This window comes from Panthera tigris, chromosome C2, assembly GCF_018350195.1.
Source record: "Panthera tigris isolate Pti1 chromosome C2, P.tigris_Pti1_mat1.1, whole genome shotgun sequence".
NCBI classification, from domain to species: Eukaryota; Metazoa; Chordata; class Mammalia; order Carnivora; family Felidae; genus Panthera; species Panthera tigris.
In genome coordinates, this window is record NC_056668.1 from 66,793,645 (window position 1) to 66,818,433 (window position 24,789).

Sequence of the window (24,789 nt, forward strand, 5' to 3'; positions counted from 1 at the left end):
GTCAGTTTGGAAGGGTATAGCTTATAATGGAGATGAATGAATCCAGTTATCCCAGCTTGGCACTAGCCAATTAAGAGCATCAAACTAACTATCCTTGTTCTGATAATCATGCTCCATAACAGCCTTATGATGATTACAATCTAGCTTCTCACAGAGATTTTTACAGAAGGAAAAGAGAATATATGGGCCAATCAACAGCTAATTGGCAATTAAAGTTTCTACTGTTACTTAATGGGAGCATTATGATTTCTATAATAGACTTAAACATCTGGTTAGATGAAATTGTGTACATTAAAGCTGATCAAATCTCAGTCTACCAAAAACAAAATTGACTTCTCAGCTGATAAAAGGGATTATAAAATCAAAAATAATGATTTATTTCCAAATCAGAATTCTAAGACCTTAGAATCAGAAAGGCTCCTGAGATCATGGTACTTATTATCTATTATTTCCTCATTAATCACTGTTCAGACATAAATTAATGGCTTTCATGATTCCTTTCAAATGGAATCACCTCCAAAAAAGCATTTTATCAGGGCGTCTGGGTGGCTCAGTTGGTTAAGTGTCTGACTCTTGGTTTCAGCTCAGGTCATGATCTCACAATTTCTTGAGTTTGAGCACCATATCGGCCTCTGCACTAACAGTGTGGAGCTTTCTTGGGATTCTCCCTTTCTCTCTGCTCTTCCCCTGCTCACACCCTCTCTGTCTCTCTCAAAATAAATAAATAATTTTTTTTAAAAAAGCATCTTATCAGGCAGAAGAGACAGAAAGTTTATACTACTTTCTGGAATAAATTCTCATTAGAGCACTCAAGTATAGATACAGCAAAGACAGATCATATTCATAAGAAGTAAACATTTAATTACCTGTGTATCCTCAGTATAAACATCTGGGAGAGAAGTCTGAGACGCTGCTTCATGTTGTTGCAAGGTTGGTCTGCTTAGCAATTTGACTTGCTCTAAGGAAAGGAAAATAAGTAAATAAAAATGATTTCTGATGCAAGTCTGAAACTTGGTAAATTGTTATCTTCTAGAGATATACCACATGCTGCTTACTCCAGTTATCTTTTTTTAAATATTTTTTTTTAATGTTTATTTACTTCTGAGACAGACGGAGCATGAGTGGGGGAGGGGCAGAGACAGAGGGAGACACAGAATCCAAAGCAGGCTCCAGGCTCAGAGCTGTCAGCACAGAGCCCAACACAGGGCTCAAAGTCACAGACCATGAGATCATGACCTGAGCCGAAGTCAGTCACTCAACCGACTGAGCCACCCAGGCACCCCTTACTCCAGTTATCTTAATTAAAATTATGCCAATGTCATGTTTTAACTGTTCACATGCTCTGAAGGACCAAAAGGCATCTCCATAAACCACTTCCTTAAAAGGTAAAATAAAACAGGATTAGAATTTTTTACAAAGTCATTTTTCCTTAACCCCTTGCAAATGCCTTTAGTATTTTTAAATTTTATTTTCTTCACTCTACACTGAATCATTATGAATCCCACCAAGATAATATGGCACAACTCTGCACATAAATATGGTCCAGTTAAGAGGACAGTGTGCTCATGTAACACACTGTTCCCATGTAATGCCTCTCAAGGCTTTCTGGTTAATGTTCAACTCCTCAATACAGATCTTCAGCTTAAGTTTTTCTAAAATCTTTCCTTCAAATGTATGCCAATCTCTTCAAATTAAATTAGAAGCATGTATTACTTTAATAATAAAACTTTTTTAAAAAGTAAGTTTTCATTAGACCTTCTAAAAGGATAAAGATTTTCCTTAAAAAGAACTTTTTACCTTTAAGAAAAGCATTCAGATCCATCTTTAGAAGTAAGGATGATTCCACACCATTCAGTTTCCCTACCTATGTACCTAGATCTAGCCTGAGTTTCCCAAAAATTAATTCAAATCCTACTCATTTATTGGGTAAAAATAACAACACAAGAAACAACAGATGTCAATGAGGATGTGGAGAAAGGGGAATCCTCTTACACTGTTGGTGGGAATGCAAACTGGTGCAGCCACTCTGGAAAATAGTATGGAGGTTCCTCAAAGAGTTAAAAATAGAACTACCCTATGATCGAGCAGTTGCACTACTAGGTATTTACCCAAAGGATACAAAAATCGTATTCGAAGGGATTCATGCACCCCAGTGTTTATAGCAACATTATCAACAACAGCCAAACTATGGAAAGAGCCCAAATGTCCATCGACTGATGAATGGATAAAGAAGATGTGGCATATATACACAATGGAATATTATTCAGCCATCAAAAAGAACAAAATCTTGCCATTTGCAACAATGTGGACGGAACTAGAGTGTATTATGCTAGTGAAATAAGTCAGTCAGAGAAAGACAAATACCATCTGATTTCACACATATGTGGAATTTAAGAAACAAAACAGATGAACATATGGGGGGTGGCATGGAGAGAGGGAAACAAACTAAAAGAGACTCTTTAAAGACAGAGAACAGACTGAGGGTTATCAGAGGGAGGTGGATGGCAGATGGACTAGATGGGTGATAGGTATAAGGAGGGCACTTATGACGAGCACTGGATGTTGTATGTAAGTGATGAATCACTGAATTCTACTCTTGAAACCAATATTGCACTGTATGTTAACTAAAATTTAAAGAAAAATTTGAAGAAAACAAAAAACAAATCCTACTCATTTCAGTTACTGAAACTTTCAGATCACAGTCATGTTTCACATAGCATTCTTTTTAATACACGACACATCATTATCAATAGTTTTTATTTCTGTAATGATAATTATAATATTAAGCCAGATTATAACTTCAGCCAGAGATAGGAAAAATGACAAAGAGTTCAGAAGAGAGGTCTTTCGTAATTCTGCTAATGATTCAATTGCTTTGAGCAAATGATGTCATTAACATATCCCTGAAATTCTGAAGTAGGAGACACTCAGGTGCTAACCAAGTAGACTTGAAAAGCAACCAAATACTGACCTTCCAGTTGTTGAATAGCCTGGGCTGAATGAACTGCCTGTTCACTCTTATCTTGGAGAAGCTTTGAATTTTCCTCCTTTAGAGCATTACAGGCAGAATGTAGCTCTTGCTCAGTCTTCTGAAGACTCGAAATGTGAGAGATCTTCTCTTCCATTTCTGCTTTGTGCTTCTGCTCTAAAGCATTGTACCGGGACTGTAGTTCAGCCTGGGCTTGACCTGCTTGCTCAAGCTGCTCCAGAAGATGATGCATTTCTTCCTGCAGGTTATGGAAAGATAATTTTCTCTCTGTCACCTCAAGTTGCATCTTTTCCATTAGAATCTTGGACTCCTGTCTTTCTGTTTCCACAGTGTTCCTTAAAGTATTATGCTCAGCTTCCATCTGCTGTAACTGCTGAGAGAGAATCTAAGAAAAAAAGACAAAGCTTCATGAGCTATAAATTCATTCTTTCATTTCAATAAGCATAGTTAAGTACCTGTTCTAGGTGAAGCATGGGGCTAGAGACCCAGGACCAAACCTAAAATTGCATAAGACCCTGTATTTGCTCCTTGATACTTTTAACAGTTTCTATTCATACATACTTATTTGTGCGTCATCTTTTATTTTCTGTCTCTCCCGTTACGAAATAAGTTCAATAAGTGAAGGGACTTTGTTTTATCATCACTGTTCTCTAGCACCAAGCATAGTGCATGTCACAATGAGTACCTGGTACTCAATAAATATTGAATAACGAATGAATGAATGAATGTCGTTCCTGCCCTCATGGAACTCAGAGTTCAGTGGGAGTCACATTTAACCAGATAATTATAATTCAAAAGTGATAGAGGCCATGAGAGAGATACTTAGGTATTAACAGGAGCAGAGAAAAAGGGAAATTTGCCGAAAGTCACATAGTTGTAACTATTTGTATAGTAACTATCTAGTAAGAGGCACAACTGAGATTTGAACCTAACTGCCTGAAGACAGTGAGAGGAGCCTCGGGATCAGGATATAGGTTTTATTAGGATGGGAGATCTGGGATGTTTCTATGCAAGACGTCCTTCTCAAGAAGAGTTGAAAATTAAGAAGAAAGAAGATGATTGACTTTCTCCAGCAGCACACAGCACCCAGATGAATAAGCAGAGAATCTGGACTATAGCACTGATTCTACATTAGGATTTGGCTACCTGAATGTGATAAGACAAGGACATAGGGAACCTAAGGTCTGATAAAAGAGTATTCCAAAGGGTCAAACATGGGTCAACAGCAGATGGGGAAAGGAGAGAGGCCAAGAAAGAACTAACATACCAGAGGAACAAAGTGAAAGGACCAAAGGATCTCAATGAGAATAAAGGTCAAGACAGCCTGAGAAAGGGAATGACAGGATGGGTTACAGCCTGGGATGGGATACTTGAGCTTAAGATTTTAGAACATCTTTGTCTGATCACTTTAGATTCAGGGAATACTGCATGGTGGGATTATTTCAAGCCAACAGAAAATCAACAAAAACAAACAAGGGATAGTAAAAATCAGGCACAAGAACCATTCGAGATACCAAAGGAGCAAACTAACAGAAAGGAAACTCACTAGAAGACAGTATGACATTCTAGAGAAACTAGGCTTCATGAGCTATAAATTCATTCTTTCATTTCAATAAGCATAGTGAATTCAATAAGCATAGGTGAAGCATGGGGCTAGAGACCCAGGACCAAACCTAAAATTGCATAAGACCTAAAAGCACAAAGGAAAAAGCAAGAATAAAAGATACAAAAGGTAAGCTCATCGTTATATCACCACCATGTAAGCACAGGGTATTTGTTGAAAGAATGAATAAATGGCACCTATTCTCAGAAGGCTTACGATGTTATGGAATGCCTGGGTGGCTCAGTTGGTTAAGCGTCTGACTCTTGATTTTGGCTCAGATCATGCTGTCACGATTCATGACATAGAGCCCCAAGCTGGGCTCCCCATTGACAGCACAAAGCCTGCTTGGGATTCTCTCTCTCTCCCTTTCTCTCTGCCCCTCCTCCACTCCTCCATGTGTACATGCTCTCTCGCTCTCTCTCTCTCTCTCAAAAATAAACAAGAGGCGCTCGGGTGGTGGCTTAGCCAGTCGAGTGTCTTACTTTGGCTCAGGTCATGATCTTGCAGTCTATGAGATCAAGTCCTGCGTTGGGCTCTGTGCTGACAGTTCTGAGCCTGGAGTCTGCTTTGGATTCTGTGTCTCTATCTCTCTTTGCCCTCCCCCATTTTCTCTCTTTCTCAAAAATAAATAAACATTAAAAAAAATTATAAATAAATAAACTTTAAAAAGAAGGCTTATGATGTTATATGTGCTGCCTGGGAAACTAAAGTGGAAATGAATACTCCACTCCTAAGACAGGCAGTAAAGATCACGAGGCAGTACCTGGTTTTTCTCTTCGGCAGTAGTCAGCTCCTGTTGTAGCAAGTCCACCACCTGAGCACGGCCCAATAAGGCTTCCTCATGCTCTTCAAGCTTCCTCTGCAGCACCCTTAATTTCTGAGAAGGAAATGTTTTAGATACAATGTGCTAAACCAATGAGCACCATTATCTGCTTACCTTTCGAAATATTATGTAGATTTGTGTACTTCTGTTTTTTGGATGTTGAGGTGACAGATTAAAGAGTGGGACACCAGCATGCCATGCTCCCCCTCCAGCACAAAAAAGAATCTCCGAAATTGCCTTCTCCAGTACACTGACAACAACCAAACTGAGACACAAGCAAGCCCCTGAATTAGGGAGGCTTTTTAATAATTAGAGAAAATAAAACATCCACTTCTAAAATTATATAGTCAATGTCCTACTCCTATGTAACATAAGTACATGTATATCTCACTCACCAAAAAGAACATTCTCTGCAGGCAAGAACCATTTCTCTTCTAGCTTCATGCACAGGACATGCACTCGATACACATTTGTTGGATAAATAAATCAATGATACATGTATATATTAATATACTACTTCAAAGAGTGCTATATTCTGAAACTTTATTTAGTGGTGTATTCTGAAGGATTACTTAGAACATGGAAGAAGTTTTCACTCAAAAACAATTAAATGCATCAACCATGAAATACCACTGGAGCACTTTTAGTTACCAGACTGCACTACACACTAAATAAAAACAAATACCTTCAAGTTAGTAGATGATAAACTTAAAAACAATGAAGCCAATTTCCAAAATATACCCAATGAATTTTTTTAGAATAATTGATTTAATAAGAGACTTTATGACTTCAAAATCACTCCTTTACATCTTTATAATTTTTTGAAAGTTTAAAACTGGCTTCATTGATTTGAAGCTTTGGATCAGGTCTTTAATGCAGCTACAATTGGCAAACTGAAGAGAAACCAATTTCTGACTACCACATACATTTGCCAATTAAATTTAGCTTTTGAGTACCAACAACCTGGTTAGAGGCATAAAAGGCAAGGTAAGGACAAGAAAAAATAAATAATTAATATGCAACAGAAGACAAGATCACCAAAAAGAAGCCAATTAAGGAGCACACTAAGACCAAGTAGAGAGCAGTATGCAAAGGTAGAAAATTTAATTAAAAGTTAACCAAATGACAGTCATTCTACTAAGTTTTAGCAACACACCTGTTGCATCTCTGTTTCCACATCTGCCTGGGTTACTAACTGAAGAAGCTCATCCTCATGAAGACGAACTTGTGTTTCAAAGCGGGCATCTTTCTCTCGGACCACCTGCTGCATGGAACTCAACTAAAGACACACACCAGAGAAACTATACACGTTACACTCCCCGAATATAGCACAAACAAAACTCACACACTATTCTCCAAAGATAGACACTGAGAACTGATAGACAATAGAGTTTTTAAATTAAATTTTTAATGTCAAGGATGAGAATGCTGAAAGAGAGACAGGCCTGACAATAACTTCCAATGTAAGAGAAATCCTCTTATCAAATTCAGAAATCAGCCTAAATACAAATTGTGATTAACAATTATATTTGCATGGCTACTAAAATGTTTAAATATACAAGAAGTATAGTTTTTAAAAGTTCTGCAGAGATTAGAATATTAAACCTACAAAGTGAAATTAGGTTTCTGTTAAGTCCTAGGCACATCAATATCACACTCAGGCTCAAAAACTTTCAGTGAAAAATCTCATGCCCTATTAAGTCAAACTTCAAACTAATGTATCTTTTATTCAAAATTCTCTACAACTGGAATAAATCCCATTTGATCATGGTGAATGATTTTTTAAATGTATTGGTTGGATTCAGTTTGCTAGTATTTTATTGAGAATTTTTGCATCCATGTTCATCAGGAATATCAACTTGTCTTATCTTCAAAGAACTGCTTTTACCAAAGACCTTGGTATATTTCTAAACTCTTACCACCTCTTCCTGACGCCACTATTTTCAGGTGTCATTACTTGCAGGCTTCTAGATCACCCTTGTTTGTAAATGGCTCTTAACAGAATAAAATGGAAATAAATAGACTGTGAGCTGTTTAACATCAGTGTTTTTGTTTTGTTCTGTTCTGCAGTTATGTGTGTGTGCACGTGCACATGTGTGTCTGCATACGAATGCCTACTTACTCATTTCTTTAAGATCTGTAGTGTGTGTGTGTGTGTGTGTGTGTGTGTGTGTGTGTGCGCGCGCGCGCACGCGCGCACGTGCACATGTGTTGTCTGCATATGAATGCCTACTTATTCATTTCCTTAAGATCTGTAGTTGAGTATGCTGACCTCATCTTAGCTTGCCCAGTCTGTATTGGTCCTTCAACCACTGCTAATTTTTTCAATTTATGACATCTTGAATTATCTCAGCTCTCCTTCTGGGTAGGAAAAAAATCTTTGTAATTTTTTTATCTTAATTCTGACATTACTATGAATCTGGAATCCTGTGTTGCAAGTGTATAGGCATTGGAGTCCTTCATTACCAAATGCATCTATGTATCCTTTCCTATAAATGTACCATATTCCTTTTTAATCTCTGTGACTTTGCTCAGACCATTCCTCACAAATGGAATACTTTCCCCCATCTTGTCGAGATTAATATCTATCCATCACAGTTTTGCCTAATTTTTCCAAGTACCTTCCTTGGATATCACACTCATGGTAACCTCTTTCATCTCTCAAAATACTTTCCATTTGTGTTGATGCTTGCTATTCACTCATTCTGAATGGTTTGCATTATGATGGATCTGTTAATAATATATTTATATTCTTGGCTTTCCATGTTTTATGCCACTCAGTAAAATACAGATTTTGTATTTCTCTATGCTACATTATATATAGTGCTTCTGCCTAAAACGGACACAATAAAAGCTAATAGTTTTGTAAAAGTAAGGATTTCGGGATATACAATATTAACTGTATACATAGCAGCAGACCATCCATGGACAGAAAACACCGTTAATACAATAATTTATCAAAAAATTAAACACCCAATGGAAAAAATTAACTATTATGCAAAGATACTTCAAGGGAAAAAACAAATTCACGAGTCAAAAGCATTCTCAAGGGAAAAATATAGGGTTGGTTGGTCAAGCTGGAAATTTAGAAAAACAGCCAGAGAGAAGGAGTTGAGGATGCCAGTCCAAACAGTCTGGTCCTGGTAGCAGAAATAAATATGAAGAATGTCAAATACTAGTGCCTTTTAACATTGAATCATGTAACCTATACCACTTTCTCATCATATACTAAGAAACCTTCTGATTATAATTTAACTTCTCAGTAAGATTTTACTATAGGGAAAGAAGGGACCTAATCATTTGTATTTCTTTTTGTTTACCTTACCAGTCCCCTCCAAACAACACAAGCCAAATCATAAAAGACTGAATTTCTGTGTGCTATTAAAACCAAATTACAGGACTGTAGAACTTAGAAACAGCCATCAATTAGGTTATGGCAAATTTATCAACACTTTTATTGTAACACTTTTATAGTAACACTTCTATTTTCTTCTACTACCATACCCTTCTCATTTCTACTGTAACATTCTAGTTACTATACTTTTATATACTAAGGTTTTAATGTTTGAATTGGGGCACCTGGGTGGCTCAGTTGGTCGGGTGTCTGACTTTTGATTTTGGCTCAGATCATGATCTCATGGTTCATCAGTTTGAGCCCCATGTTGGGCTCTGTGTTGACAGTACAGAGCCTGCTTGAGATTCTTTCTCTTTCCCTCTCTCCCTCTCTCCCTGGACCCCCACACCCCTGCTTGCACTCTTTCTCTCAAAAGAAATAAACTAAAAAAAAAAAAAATGTGTCTGAATTGGCTTGTCATGAATAACCCATTAGACTTTCATGATTCTTTATTCTAACCATTATGAGGTACCTTCCCCCCTACCTGAGCAGCTTGTTCTGCCTGTGTCTGGCTGAGCTGGGCTTTCAGACTGCTAATGAGTTCTTCCTTCTCTTGGAGCTGTTGCTTCATAATTAAAAATTCTTCCACCTCTGTTGAGCGCTTATCAAATGGAAGACACAGAAGGAAAAAAATAGTTATTTAAACAAAAGAATTAGCACTCTTTATTCTTTGACCTCGCCGTCTCATTTGCCCCAATACCTACCAATATCCTTCTAATTTCCTCTTAACACAAAAGTGAACTACATGTGCGTAGTGGTTTTTAAAAAGTAATTATCAGAATTATTTGTCAGAGGAAAATAGAAGCGACAGCAGCAATTTTTCAACTTCTCTGAATCCTCACATTGAAACAGACAGCACAACTAAACAGTAAAACCAAAAACCCATAGATAATATTCACAATGAAATTAGGAAGGTAGTCCCACAAACTCCAAAATACAAGCAGGCAGAGCAAACCACCAAAAGGCACAAGACCTGCATGGTATTAAGAGCCTACACAAAGGAAGAAGGCAGCAACAGAGCAACAGTAATGGCCTTGAGAACAGGAAAATCCCCAAATAGCCAACAAGTTCTTACTGGAAAGCACAGTTGGCCAATCTAAGAACAGCAGCTTAAATTGGCAGGGCTTTTCCATTCTCCAATACTGGGTAAATGCAAGGGATCCACAGGAAAAAGGACTAAAAGGCTAGATCAGCCTAGCCCCTCTGAATTCTCCAAACTGACTCATCAGGGCTGCCTTCCAAGATTCAGGGCTGCCTTCCAAGACACAGACCGGAAATAAGAAAAAACTTCTAGGAGTGAAATAAAAATTACGCAGAATAGAGATAACAGAAACAGAAGAAAAAGGTCTACACACATCTTGTATAATTCATTATCAACTAGCCACATGTGACTACAGAAGGCCTGAAATATGCCTAATGCAAATGAGGAGTTTAATTATAAATATAATTTAATTTTAATTAAAGTACAAATTATTTCCCATTAAATTCAACTATATTTCATTTGATTGCATCATGTCATATACTCTTGAATTGTTAAACAAGTAAGACAAGTAAGAAGTGTGCATGCTATTCCTAGTATTACAATAAATACATCATGTAGTCAGTGTCAGTGGATTCACTCAGTTTGAATGATTTTTTCCTACATACTCATGTAACACTGCAATGTGTTTATCTGAATCCTTTATGCAGACAACATGAGTCACAGTTGATACCTATGCAGATCATACAAAAAATGATGTTTCAGCCCTCAGTTCAGTTATTGGAAAGTGTTTAAGTATGTCTGGAACAACTTAAAATGAATCTACTTTTTCAACTGGAAATTTTATGAAATCTACACAGAGGTGAAGTATTTCTAATGAGAATTTAATAACCCAAATTGAGACATAATATAAAAATACACACCAAATTTCAGACAGTGAAAAAAAAGAAAAAGTAAAATACACAAAAATAATTATATTAATTTCAAAAGTATATTTTGAATATATTGGACTAAATGAAAAATATTTTTGAAGTTAATTTTCCTTCCTGTTCTTTATCTTTTGTAATATAGCCACTACAAAATTTTTAAAATTATGCATGTGGTTTACATTATATTACTATTGAATCCAGCTGCCAGATCTTTGGACAGACACACACACACACACACACACACACACACACACACAAAAGAGAGAGAGAGAGAGAGAGAGAGAGAGAAAAAAGTCTCTTAAGTAAATAAAGTTCTCCTGAACGAAGCCTCTCTCCAAAAGTTTAGAAAAATTAACTGCACACAAAAATAAGGAACATAAAAGGATCAAGGTTAAATTTCATACAAAGTTATTATTAAAAAAAAGACTAAGGAGCAGAATAATATTCTTAAAGGTCATAATAACAGAACTGAGACATGTTAAAAATAAAATAAAATAAAAAACCAAACCCGCCATCTATTTAAAAAGGTGTTAAAAAATAAAGAAAATTATATAAAACACAGAAGAACAACATAAATCAAAATTAGAAATTTCAGAAAAAGAAATCTAAACAAGAAATAACACAAAAGTAAACAAACACAAAACAGAATGCCTTAAGTGAAGTAAGAAAAAAAAAGAAAGTTACAGTGAAGAAAGAAAGAAAAAGGAACTAAGAGTGACAAATACTAAAGATAATCAAAGAAGGAACATACAGATAATAGAAGTTCTTAAAGAAGAAAACATACCAAATATTACAAGCTATATAATTCAAGAAAACTCTTCTGAAATAAAAATATGTGAAACCATATATTAAAAAAGCATAATAGGGGGCGTCTGGGTGGCTCAGTTGGTTGAGCATCAGACTTCGGCTCAGGTCATGATCTCACGGTCTATGAGTTCAAGCCCCGCGTAGGGCTCTGTGCTACAGCTCAGAGCCTGGAGCCTGCTTCGGATTCTGTCTCCCCCTCTCTCTCCCCCTCCCCCACTCGTGCTCTATCTCTCTCTCTCTCTCTCTGTCAAGGGTGAATAAATATTAAAAAAAATTTTTAAAAAAGCATAATAGGAATCCACAAATATCAACCACAAATGGCAAACACCAATTACTAGACTTAGGCAGGAAGGAAGGGAAGTTGGTGAGGGAAGGAAAGGGAAGAAGAAAGAAAATTGACAGATACATAGGTAAACATCTGTTGGGTATCTAGAAAAATGTATTTATGGTATAATAATCCATTGGGCCTTAGTGATTCATTAACCTAATGATTATGAGGTGACTAAACACCCCTACCTGTGTAGTTTGCTCTGCCTGTGCCTGGGTAAGTTGGGCTTGCAAACAGCTAATTAGTTCTTCCTTCTCCTGGAGTTTATGTTTTATCTTTTCTACTTCCATCTCTTCCTCTGTAGAACTCTTATCATGCTGAAAATACAGGAGATAAAGTTATTTATTTAAAATAATTACAACTAATACATATGTGATCTTTTGTTCTAACTTGCCCTATATAACTATTTGATTATAGTTTCATAAATGGGAGCAAGAAATAACACCTGACCTATCAACCAGGAAGGAATCTTAGAGTTTTCCCATTTTAGTATGGCCAGGTAGCTCCTTGCTAGACTCATCCTCCATCAGATAACAGCTATCAACTCTGAACAATACAGGAAAACAGCTACTTGAAAATGCTAGAGGGCAACCAAAAGCAGGAAGACACTGGAAGGGAGTCAATACTTGGAAGAAATGACACTGAGTTTCCCATTTTTATGGTTTTTTTGTCTGAGGACAAAACCAGTCAGCACCACACAGGACTAAAACTTAATAGAAAATTCACAGTCTCACTGCCTTGAAAAACCAGAGGACAGAATTTAGGAAAACACAGGTGCTGTTAAGTGAGGGGCAAAACATCATACAAGACCCAGTAAAGGGAAATCCAAATCTTTCAAGTCTATTTTTTCCCCCAAAAAGCTCTTCCTTATATTAAACCAGACTCTCCCTCCCTACTGAATTCACCACCCTCAAATGAACCAAGTCTGCTTATTAGAACTACGCAAGATAATTTTATAGTTTCTTCTACGTAATACTTTGTCAAGCATCTGAGGATTGCTGTCATTTCTTCAACTATACTTTCCAGAGACTGTCTAGCTCTGTAAATGGGTATCCAATAGTATAAAGCTGCTATAACTAATTGCTGAAACTTAGAAATCATTTGAATTCGACCCTCTTATTTAACAGAAGAAGGAAATGAAGTTGTGGTCTCAGGCCTTAAAAAAAAAAAAAAAGCAGAGTATAAAATGGATAACTTAAAAATCTAACAACATAGTAGAGGGAAAGTTAGAAGAAACAAAGCAACGTGGGGAGACAGGCTGGTACCACAACTACAAGAAGAAACAATTATCAGAGGAAAAACCAAGAAGAAAAGAATCTTGATGAACAAGTAATCTGAGAAGAATGAGAAAAGCTCCTAAAATAAGCTTTGAGAAGTTAAATAAAGCTATGGAAAAGTAATGTCTTCTGAGCATTAGATCCAGAGAAAAAAGACTAACCAGGGTACTAGGAAGCTAACCAGTGACCCCAAGAGTTGTGCCTAGAGAATCAATTACAACCTCATTTCCCCAAACTAAAAACATTGAACAAGGTGGAATTAAGAAAATGAAAATAATGGGGCACCTGGGTGGCTCAGTCGGTTAAGGTTCTGACTTCAGCTCAGGTCATGAACTCACGGTCTGTGTGTTCAAGCCCCGCATCAGGCTCTGTGCTGACAGCTCAGAGCCTGGAGCCTGCTTCAGATTCTGTGTCTCCCTCTCTCTCTGCCCCTTGGCTGATTGCACTCTGTCTCTGTCTCTCTCTCTCTCTCTCTCTCTCAAAAATAAATAAACATTTAAAAAAAAGAAAAAGAAAATGAAAATAAAAATAAATAGATCTCTTAGGCAGAGTTAAGGCTAGGCCAACTACAATGTGCACATGTTATATGCCGGCCTCCATTATATTCTATACCAAACTCTTCAAAAAACTCAGGTTTCTTATTCACTAAATGGCTGGTTGAATGTGAATATCTGGGGCTTAACCACATAGAAAAGCAATAATAATGTGTTGGGACAATACTCTTTCTTAAAAGGCACCACTTTCCTTATTCCTCTAACCCTGATCTTAAATTGTTTTGCTGGTGACAGGTGACAGTCATAAACCTAGAAAGCACCCCTCACAGGGAGCCCAAGGCAATCTAATTAATTCAGTTACAATGCATGAAATATTAATCCACTAATATATGGCCACATGAAGACGAAGAATATTCTATGTCAAGTCACTGACTAAAAGAATTCAGAGCTGGTGGAAACCTTACAGACTATGTAGTTTAATATTCTAACCAAAGATGAAATTCCACCAAAAAGTATGTGCCTCTCCCATCTAAATTCCTCACTCCAGTATATTTTTCCTGTTAGCCTTTTTTAATTCTCTGAAGGTCTAGGTCACATTTCATTTCTATATTTTCTGTTGGCCTTTTATTCTATCTGTGTGTGGCCCAGAGCCCAGCTAGACTACAAGCTCAATAAGAAAGTACAACATTTAGTGTTGTAACTTCATAAATTTTTGTGATTAGGGAAGATCTGTTATAATGGGAGGCTTTTCCACTCAGAAAATGTGTATTATATCCAGTCACCATACCTTGGAAAGTTGCTCCTCTGACTGAGGTTCTGTAGGCAGGACAGTCCCTCCTTGTGCCTTCATTTCTTCAATGTGCTTATTCAAAGAAGTTAATTTGGCCTTAGCATGAAGTTTTAGTTTTTTTATTTTATTATCAGCAGCTTTTCTTTCTTCCTGTCAGAGAACAATGAGATGGTAAGTATATAAATGTTTATTCATCACGTACCTAGTACATAACAAAAAGTTATTCTCAATAGGCATCATTTTATAGTATGAGGGAAATAAGAATCACATTCTCTAATCACTTAAGTGAAAAGAAAAATGTAAGTGAATGTTGTGTCTGTCTTTTATCAAATGCTTGGCAGGAAAGGAGGAAAACCATGGTACCTGTAGAACTTCATCCTTTTGTTGCAGTTGAATGTCCTTCTGTCTAACGATTTCTTTTAACTCCACCACCAACTGCTCAGCATAAGCCAGGCGCTCCAGAACATCCTCTTGTGTTCTATTGTTAAATTCCATGTCTGATTCTTGGGGTAATGCCTAGTATTTAGACAAAAAGTTGCCAATGCACCAGGGAAAAGACATTAGCATTGAGAGAAAAGAGTTCCTTCATTGCAACATCATTTTATCTTTTCCCCAACTCACCTCCGTACTTAAGAAATCTTTCCAACTCTGAGACAATAATTATCATCATAGCCATTAAAATATATTGAGTATTTTAGAAATGTGAAGCATTTCACAAACATTATCTCATTTATGAGATTATCCTAATTTTACCAAAGAGAAAAATAAAGGGAAGCAAATATAACAAACTAGCAAGTGGAAGACCCCAAAATTTAAATTTAAGAGAGCAGTTGAATAAAGTTCTCTCAACCACTAGGCAATACTGCTTGTCTTTCAGAAAACTAAAGGGCTTCTTTTGATTCCTTATGTGACCATCAGAAAATACAATGTAAACTATTAAGAGAAGTGTGGATAAATTTACAATAGCAAACATATCTTCAAACCTGAAAGGTGCCCTAGTTCTGCCACTAATTATTCAAACCTTTCCTAGGGAACAGGATATATACCTGAGGAGAAGTTAAAACAATCTAGCTAGCACTAAACAAGGCTCAGGGGGCAATGAGAAAGATCTTTCCAATCTCATCCAGAACTTGACTCCCATCACCGTGGCTTATAGGCTACAAACTTATAGGAGAAGGATCATTTATAAAGTATCAATATTTTTCTTAATCCTCTCTTCCACCTAGTACAATGGAGGCTGCTTAAAACCTTCTATCTTCCTTTTCCTCAGAAGAACATAGAATATATGTCTCATCAGTTTAATTTAGAACAGAGCTACTCACAGGGTCTAGGGAAGCCCTCATATTCTGATCAGTGTCATCTCCTGATAATTCATGCAAAACAACATTGGCTAATCCTGACAATCGGCTCAGCATTTCTGCAGGAAAAGAAAACATAAACAGTAAAATGGACATAGGCTTCTCTTGTACTGGCAACTATATCATCTATAAGTGAAAAGCATGATGATGTCTTTAAAAAGGCATTTGAGGGGCGCCTGGGTAGAGCATCCGACTTCAGCTCAGGTCATAATCTCGCGGTTAGTGAGTTCAAGCCCCATGTCAGGCTCTGGGCTGACAGCTCAAAGCCTGGAGACTCTTTCAGATTCTGTGCCCTCCCTCTCTCTCTGCCCCTCCCCCATTCATGTTCTCTCTCTCTCTCTCTCTCTCTCTCTCTCTCTCTCTCTCTCAAAAAATAAAATAAACATTAAAAAAATTTTTTTAAAAAGGCATTTGAGTATGTGCAGTGTAGTCACATAGTGTTCTTTTCAGTGGCAACTGCACTGCACTCAAATAACCACCACTAACATTTTCTAAATAAAATACAGATACATAATTGTTTTGTGGGAAGTAAAAATGTCTTATAAGTTACCTTTAATCCATTTTCTTTCATCATAATTTCATTTACAAACATGAACTTCTAACATTCCTTCCCCAGCCAGAAGATTATTCTCTCCTACTTTGTCAAATAAATCCTGTGATGTAGCAAAATTTTTCTTTTTATGTGCCCTCATGAACCCCATTCTTTCAGGAGGGTTTCCTGATAACCTATGCGGTTTTGCTAAAATTTAAATATAATCCTTGTTTAAATGTATAGCATTAAATGCATATATTAGAAAAGGAAAAGGGATTTAAATCAGCAACCTGTGCTGCTTCTGTAGGAAATTAGAAAAAGAAGAGCAAAATAAAACAAACATTAGCAGAAAAAAATTCAGGTTAGAGCAGAAACTAATAAAACTAAAAATAGAAAAATACAGAAAATCACTAAAACCAAAAGATGATTCTTAAAGAGTAAGTTCAAACTAAAATTACCTGAATGTAACATAGACTGCCACCTGCAGAAAAGGTTATATACAAACCTAATGGTACCCTTATATCAAAAACCACTAATAAATATGCAAAGTATAAAGAGAAAGAAATCCAAATATATCACTAAATAAAATCAGCAAACTATGAAAGAGATAAAGACAAGGAAGGATCAGAGAATATCTCCAGGAACAACCATAAAACAAATAATAAAATGGCAGTAAATACATACCTATCAACAATTACTTTGGATGTAAATGTACTAAACACTCCAATTAAAAGACACAGCGTGACAGAACAGATTTTAAAAAATAAGGCCATCTGTAAGCTGCCTACAAGAGACTCATTTCAGACCTAAAGATACATGCAGATTGAAAATAGGGCATGGAGAAATATTTATCATGCAAATGGATGTCAAAAGAGAGCTTGAGTACCAATAGTTATATGGGACAAAGCAGACTTTAAAACAAAGACTGTAACAAGAGACTTTTTTTTTTTTAGTTTATTTATTTTGAGAGAGAGAGTGTGAGTGGGGCAGGGGCAGAGAGAAAGGGAGAGAGAGAATCCCAATCTCATGAACCCTGAGATTATGACCTGAAAGGAAATCAAGAGTCGAACGATTAACTTGACTGAGCCACCCGGGTGCCCCAAATACATATTCTTCTCAAGTGCACATGGAGCATTCTCCAGAACAGATCACGAAATAAGCCTAAACAAATTCAAGAAAACTGAAGTCATACCATACATTGTTATTGAACACAATGCTATGAAAATACAAGTCAATCACAAGAAAAAATCTGGAAAGAACACAAATACATGGAGGTTAAATAATATGCTACTAAACAATGAATGTGTTGACCAGGAAACAAAAGAAGAAATAAAAAAGTATATGGAAACGAATGAAAATGAAAATATAATGGTCCAAAAGCTTTGGGATGCAGCAAAAGCAGTTCTAAGAGGGAAGTTAATTGCAATACGGGCCTACCTACCTCAAGAAGTAATAAATTTTCAAATAAACAACCTAACCTTATACCTAAAGGAGCTAAAAAAAAGAAACACAAACAAAACCTAAAACCAGCAAAAGGAAGGAAATAATAAAGATTAGAGCAAATAAATGATATGGAAACTAAAAAAATAGCACAGATCAATGAAACCAGGAGCCAGACTTATCAAAGTTGGGGGGGAGGAGGGGGGAGGGAGGAAGGAAGGACTCAAATAAAATCACAAATGAGAGGAGAAATAACAACCAACACCACAGAAATACAAACAATTATAAGAGAATATTATGAAACACTATATGTCAACAAACTGGACAACCTGGAAGAAATAGATAAATTCCTAGAAACACATAAACTATCAAAAACGAAACAAGAAATAGAAAATCTGAACAGACTGATAAACAGAAAAGAAAGTGAATCAGTAGTCAAAAACTCCCACCAAAACAAGTCAGAGGTGAATTCTACCAAACTAGAATACCATTTAGCTATTCTTCTCAAAATTTTGCAAAAACATAGAAAAGGGAGGAAAACTTTCAAATTCATTTTATGAGGCCAGTAGTACACTGATTTCAAAAACAGATAAAGACACCACTTAAGAGAACTACAAGTCAGTATCCCTGATGAACACAGATTTAAAAATCCTCAACAAAATACTAGCAAATCAAATTAGTATTTTAAAAAAATTATTCATGATCAAGGAGGATTTATTCCTAGGCTACAAGAATGGTTCAATATTTGCAAATCAATCAGTGTGATAATCACATCAATAAGAGGAAGGTTAAGAACCACAAGATCATTTCAATAGATACAGAAAAGGCAGTTGATAAAGTACAATATCAATTCATGATAAAAATCTTCAGCAAAGTAGCTGTAGAGGGAACATACCTCAACATAATAAAAGCCATATATGAAAAACCCACAGCCAACATCAAAAACTGAGAGATTTTCCTCTAAGCTTAGGAACAAGAGAAGGATGTCCACTCTCACTGCTTTTATTCAACATAGAAGTCCTGGCCACAGCAATCAGGTAAGAGAAAGAAATAAAAGGCATCCAAATTGGTAAGGAAGAACTGAAACTTTCATTATTTGCAGATGACATGATACTATATATAGAAAACCCAAAAGACTCCATCAAAAACTGCTAGAACTGATAAATGAATTCAGTAAAACTGCAGGATACAAAATCAATGTACAGAAATCTGTTGCATTTCTATACACCAATAATGAAGCAGAAGAGAAATTAAGAAAACAATCCCATTTGTAACTGCACCAAAAATAATTAAATACCTAGGAATAAACCTAACCAAAGAAGAAAAATAATTGTACTCTAAAAACTATAAAACACTGAAGAAAGAAACTGTAAATGACACAAAGAAATGGAAAAACATTCTATGCTCATGGGTTGGAAGAACAATTATTATTAAAATGTCTATACTACCCAAAGCAATCAATAGACCTAATGCAACCCTCCCCCCTCAAAATACCAACACCATTTTTCACAGAACTAGAACAAACAATTCTACAATTTGTATGGAACCACCAAAGACCCCAAATAGCAAAAGCAACATGAAAAAGAGAAACAAAGCTGTAGGCATCACAATTCTGAAATTCAAGTTATATTACAAAACTGTGGTAATCAAAACAGTATGGTACTGGCACAAAAACAGACCCATAGATCAATGGAACAGAATAGAAAACCCAGAAATAAATCCACAACAATATGGCCAATTAATCTTTGACAAAGCAGAAAAGAATATCCAATGGGAAAAAGACTCTCTTCAATAAGGAAGAGGAAAACACTAGGAAAATGGGACAGCAACATGCAAAAAGAAAGAAACTGGATCACTTTCCTATACCTTACACAAAAATAGATTCAAAATGGATTAAAGAACTGAATGTGAGATCTGAAACCATAAAAATCCTAGAAGAGAACACAGGCAGTGTTCAGTAACTGCTTAGAACAAGCAGTAACCTCTTTGACATTGGCTGTTGCACTTTTTTCTAGATATATTTCCTAAGACAAGGGGGAAAATGCAGAAATAAATTATTGGGACTATATCAAAATGAAAAGCTTCTGCACAGCAAAGGAAATATCAACAAAATGCAAAGTCAACTTGCAGAATGGGAGAAGATATTTGCAAATGACATATCCTATAAAGGGTTAGTATAAAACTCAACACCAAAAAAAATAATAATCATCTAATTAAATTATGGGCAGAAGACATGAACAGACATTTCTTCAAAGAAGTCATGGAGATGGCTGACACATAAGAAGGTGTTCATCATCACTTACCATAAGGGCAATGCAAATCAAACCACAATGATTTATCACTTCACACTTGTCAGAATAGCTAAAATCAACAACACAAGAAACAACAGGTGTTGGCAAGGATGTGGAGAAAAAGGAACACTCTTGCACTGTTGGTGAGAATGCAAATCAGTGTAGCCACTCTGGAAAACAGTATGGAGGTTCCTCAAAAAGTTAAAAATAGAACTACCATATGATCCAGCAATTGCACTACTAGGTATTTGCCCAAAGAATACAAAAAACTATTTCAAAGGGATACACATACCCCTATGTTTATTTACAACAGCCATGATATGGAAGCAGCCCAAGTGTGTCCATAGATTGATGAATAAAGAAGATATGGTATGCGTGTATATATAAATATATACACATATATATATGTGTGTATATACACACATATATATATGTACATACATATTTATATATGTGTATATACACACATATATGTATATATATATGTATACATATGTACACACAAAAGAATATTATTCCACCATAAAAAAATAACAGAATCTTGCCATTTACAATAACATGGATGGAACTAGAGAGTATAATCCTAAGTGAAATAAGTCAGTCCAACAAAGGCAAATACCATATGATACCACTCATATGAAGAATTTAAGAAAAAACAAATAAGCAAAGGGGGAAAAAAGAGACAAATAAAGAAACAGACTCTTAATTATAGAGAACAAACTGATGATTACCAGAGGGGAGGTGGGTGAGGGGATGGGTTAATTAGGTGATGGGGATTAAGGAGTGCACTTATTGTAATGAGTACTGGGTAATATATGGAATTTTCTTTTTATGTTTGTTTATTTATTTTGAGGGAGGAGGGGCAGAGAAAGAGGGAGAGAGAGAATCCCAAGCAAGCTCTGTGCTGACAGCACAGACCCCAATGCAAGGCTCTGTGAGATCATGACCTGAGCCGAAATCAAGAGTCAGATGCTTCACTGACTGAGCCACCCAGGTGCCTCTGATGTATGGAATTGTTGAATCACTATATTGTACACCTGAAATAAATATAACACTATACCTTAGCTAACTAGAATTAAAATAAAAACTTAAAAAAAAAAAGTTTGTTCTTTGAAAAGATCAACAAAATTGATAATGCTCTAGTCAGGCTGACCAAGGAAAAAAAAATAAAGATACAAGTTATCAATATCAGTTATGAAAAAGGAGACATCAGTACAGATCTAACATACATTAAAATATTGTAACACAACAGTACAAATAATTCTATGCCCATAAATTCATCAACATAGAAGAAATGGGATAATTCCTTAAAAGATATAAGCTAAAAAAACTCACTAAAGAAGAAAAAGACAAATATAGATAATACACACAAAATAATATACATACATAATACACACAAATATATAAATACACATACACCCACACATCCCTTATTTATTATTTACTCATTCATTCATTCAGATCAGTGTCAACTGCTAGTCCATAGAAGTGAGAATATTAATGTTTTGATAGGAAAAATCAAAATAGAACTGGACTGTGCATAGCACTAGTATAAGTAATTACACTAAATTTTGTTTAATGATAAAATGTTATTTGGCCTTCAAAAGCCTCAGCAGGGAGAAATATAAAAGCTCTTGTACAAAATAAGCACTTGAATTAAAAACAATTACCCCTAAAGTTTTCTTCTACTTAGAACAGTAATAATGTTTAGGGCAACCATGGTCCTTAATTAAGAAGGAAGTGGTGAAGTCTTTGTTTCTATGACAGGTTATCTTGGATAACCGAACTAGCATATAACACTTAGAAAAAAGATGTACATGAAACAGGAAAGGAAAAAGAAAACCACTCCTAGAAGGGCAACATAGGACCACATATAACTATATATATAACTACTAAAAAGGCAACATAGGGCCACACATAAATATATAGGACCATATATAACCACTCATTCAAGCTGTGAGACTTATAACTATAGTCAGTTAAAAAAAATCACAACTCACCATTACACAGACTAAACTTTGTTTTCAACTCTCAAGACTGAATTTTCTATAGCAATCATTAGTGAAAGAAATGAACACCATTAACTATGTGCCTAATAGGCACATAGATTTGCACTAATCAAAGAAAGTCATAACAGAACCTACTCTATCAAACAGAATCATTTTATCTTCAGATTTTTCAGACCACATCAGGAATAAACACACACAAAAAAAATCAACCAACTGATGGGACTCTGAAAAAATGGGGATTGCAAACAGCACAGATTATGGAACTTCCTGATGTCCCACATAAAAATTGACAAAGCAACTAGATAACAAAACTAAAAACCCATATACAGGCTTTACCAAAAAAACAATGTGACAAAGTTTCCCACAAACTCTAAAATAAACATGGATATAGATAAACCACCAACAGCCACAAGATCTGCATGTCATTGTTGTCCATGTGGGAGGAAAAGGGAAGTGAAGAGTGGCAGAATGTTCCACCCCAAAATCTGTCACTTTGGCTTAAAGATTATTTTGGAGCTAAAGGCACTTGAAAAATAGCAGGTACAAGAAGGATGCTCTGACCTCTCCTTTTTCTTCCTGAAAGCAAGATACAAAACCTCATATGGAAGATGTCCTCCTTATATTAGAAGGAAAGTAACATTCTTATCTCCAGGGATGGGGAGTTGAAGCCAAGAGGAATCTGTACAAACAAACCTTGTATGTGAATCCTTGTCTTCCTAGTCACTTTTCCATGATTAACTACCCCTTTGCCTTGTACTGTTATCACAATTTACTGCTCCTTGTCCAACTCAATATATAAGTGTTCCATTCTAATTGCTTCTTTTAGTTTTCATTTCCTTATGAGGGCTCCAGTGTCACTTAAAATTTATACTAAATAAATCTGTATGCTTTCCCTGTTAATCTATCCTATGTATATTTAATTCTCCATCCAAAAACCTTAAGAGGAAAGAGGTAAAAATATGCTGCCATACAGAAGCTATAAGACTGTGACACATAAACCAAGAGAACCACAAAATAGCCAGTGGGTATTCACTGGAAAATGTGCTGAGCCAATTAAAGAATAGCAGCTGAAAGAGGGAGGTATATCCATACTCCAACACACATAAGAGCAAGGAGCCTGCAAGATTTAAAATGACTAAAGAGTCTGGGCCCCTGAACTCTCAAAACTGAAGAGTCATGGCTCTCTTTCAGAACAGGGCCTCTAGTAAGAGCAGAACCAAAATTCATCAAAACTGAGTCAACAGACAACAAAGGAAGATCCAGATAAAGAGTGAGCTGGGGGTAGTAGAAAAGGAGTCAGGAAATCTCAGAAATCCAATGGCCACATATTTGAACCAATATTGGAAAACAACGTAAGAGGGAACTCTGTGAAGTTAGAAAGGCTATCCAAAATAAATGTCCTTCTAAAAGTTTAGCAACATTAAATTAACACAAAAATGAGCACCTGAAAAGTAACACAATCTCCATACAAAGTCATTTTAAGAAAAATAGCAGAATAATATCCATACAGAAAATGGAAGTATGTCAAAGAGTCATGCTCAAAATAACTCAAAATTACAACCTACTAAATCAAAATGATGTAAGACATGAAAAGCCATACGTCAGAAACTGAAATACCCATAAAAGCAGCAAGAGAAGAAAGGAACAAATGAACCACACAACAGTCAGAAAACTATTAATAAAATGGCAATAGTAAATTCTTTCAAAAATTACTTTAAATATAATTGGATTAAATTATACAATCAAAAGACATGGAGTGGCTGAATGGATTTAAGAAACAAAATCCAACTATATGCTGCATACAAGAGACTCACTGGCTCTAAGGTTACACAGAGACTGAAAGTGAAGAGATGGAAAAAGATATTCCATGCAAATGGTAACCAAAAGAAAGCAAAGGTGACTAATAAAAGACAAAATAAACTTTTAGTTAAAAACTGTAATGACAGGCAGAGAAAAGGTCAATGGTAAAGGGGTAAATGATAAAGGGGTTAATTCATCAAGAGGATATAATACTTGTAAATAAATATGTATACACCCAGTATCAGAAAGCTAAATATATTAAGCAAATGTTCGCAGAACTGAAGGCAGAAATACACAGCAATACAATAATAGTGGTAGACTTCAATTCCCTTACAACAGATATGTCATCCAGACAGAAAAGCAATAAAAGCATAAGAAAGCAATAAGAAAACAATGTACTTGAACTACACATTAAATTAAATGGACCTAACAGACATATACATAACAAAAGCAGCAAAATATACATTCATTTCAAGTGCACATGGAACACTATCTAGGATATAGATCATATATTGGGCCACAAAATAAGTCTTTACAAATTTAAGAATATTGAAATCATATCGAGTATTATTTCTGATGACAATGGTATGAAACTAAAAATCAAAGAGAGAGAGAAACAAAAAACAAAGTCTTAACTACAGAGAACTGATGGTTACCAGAGGGGATATAGTGGAAGATGGGTTAAATAAGTGATGGGGATTAGGGAGTGCGCTTGTGATGAGAACCAGGTGATGTATGTAATTGCTGAATCACCATATTGTACACCTGAAACTAATACAAGACTGTATGATCACTAACTGGAATTAAATTTAAAGAAAAAAAACATTAAAAGAAGAAATAAAATTACTTTTAATATGCAAAAAATAGCAAGAAGAATATTGGAAAATCCACAAATATGTGGAAATTAAACAATATGCTCCTGAATCAATGGGTCAAAGAAGAAATC

General features: G+C 35.7%; 1 protein-coding gene across 11 annotated transcripts in view; it reads right to left on the reverse strand.

The window, feature by feature from the left end:
• The window catches only part of GOLGB1 (golgin B1), a 90,198-nt gene that overhangs the window by 51,948 nt on the left and 13,461 nt on the right, over window positions 1-24,789 (reverse strand). For 7 of the 11 annotated variants that reach the window (XM_042956957.1, XM_007098335.3, XM_042956953.1 and 4 more), the window contains 9 exons: window positions 15,736-15,830; window positions 14,777-14,929; window positions 14,411-14,563; window positions 12,041-12,169; window positions 9,294-9,410; window positions 6,572-6,694; window positions 5,356-5,469; window positions 2,972-3,374; window positions 867-958 (listed from right to left, as the gene is read on the reverse strand). In XM_042956957.1, the coding sequence (XP_042812891.1) occupies window positions 867-958; window positions 2,972-3,374; window positions 5,356-5,469; window positions 6,572-6,694; window positions 9,294-9,410; window positions 12,041-12,169; window positions 14,411-14,563; window positions 14,777-14,929; window positions 15,736-15,828 (1,377 nt within the window). In that variant the 5' untranslated portion in view covers window positions 15,829-15,830. Of the gene's footprint in view, window positions 1-866; window positions 959-2,971; window positions 3,375-5,355; window positions 5,470-6,571; window positions 6,695-9,293; window positions 9,411-12,040; window positions 12,170-14,410; window positions 14,564-14,776; window positions 14,930-15,735; window positions 15,831-16,987; window positions 17,017-24,789 lie in introns of those variants that run through there. The other 4 variants (XM_042956954.1, XM_042956956.1, XM_015544795.2 and 1 more) reach the window with 4 other exon arrangements.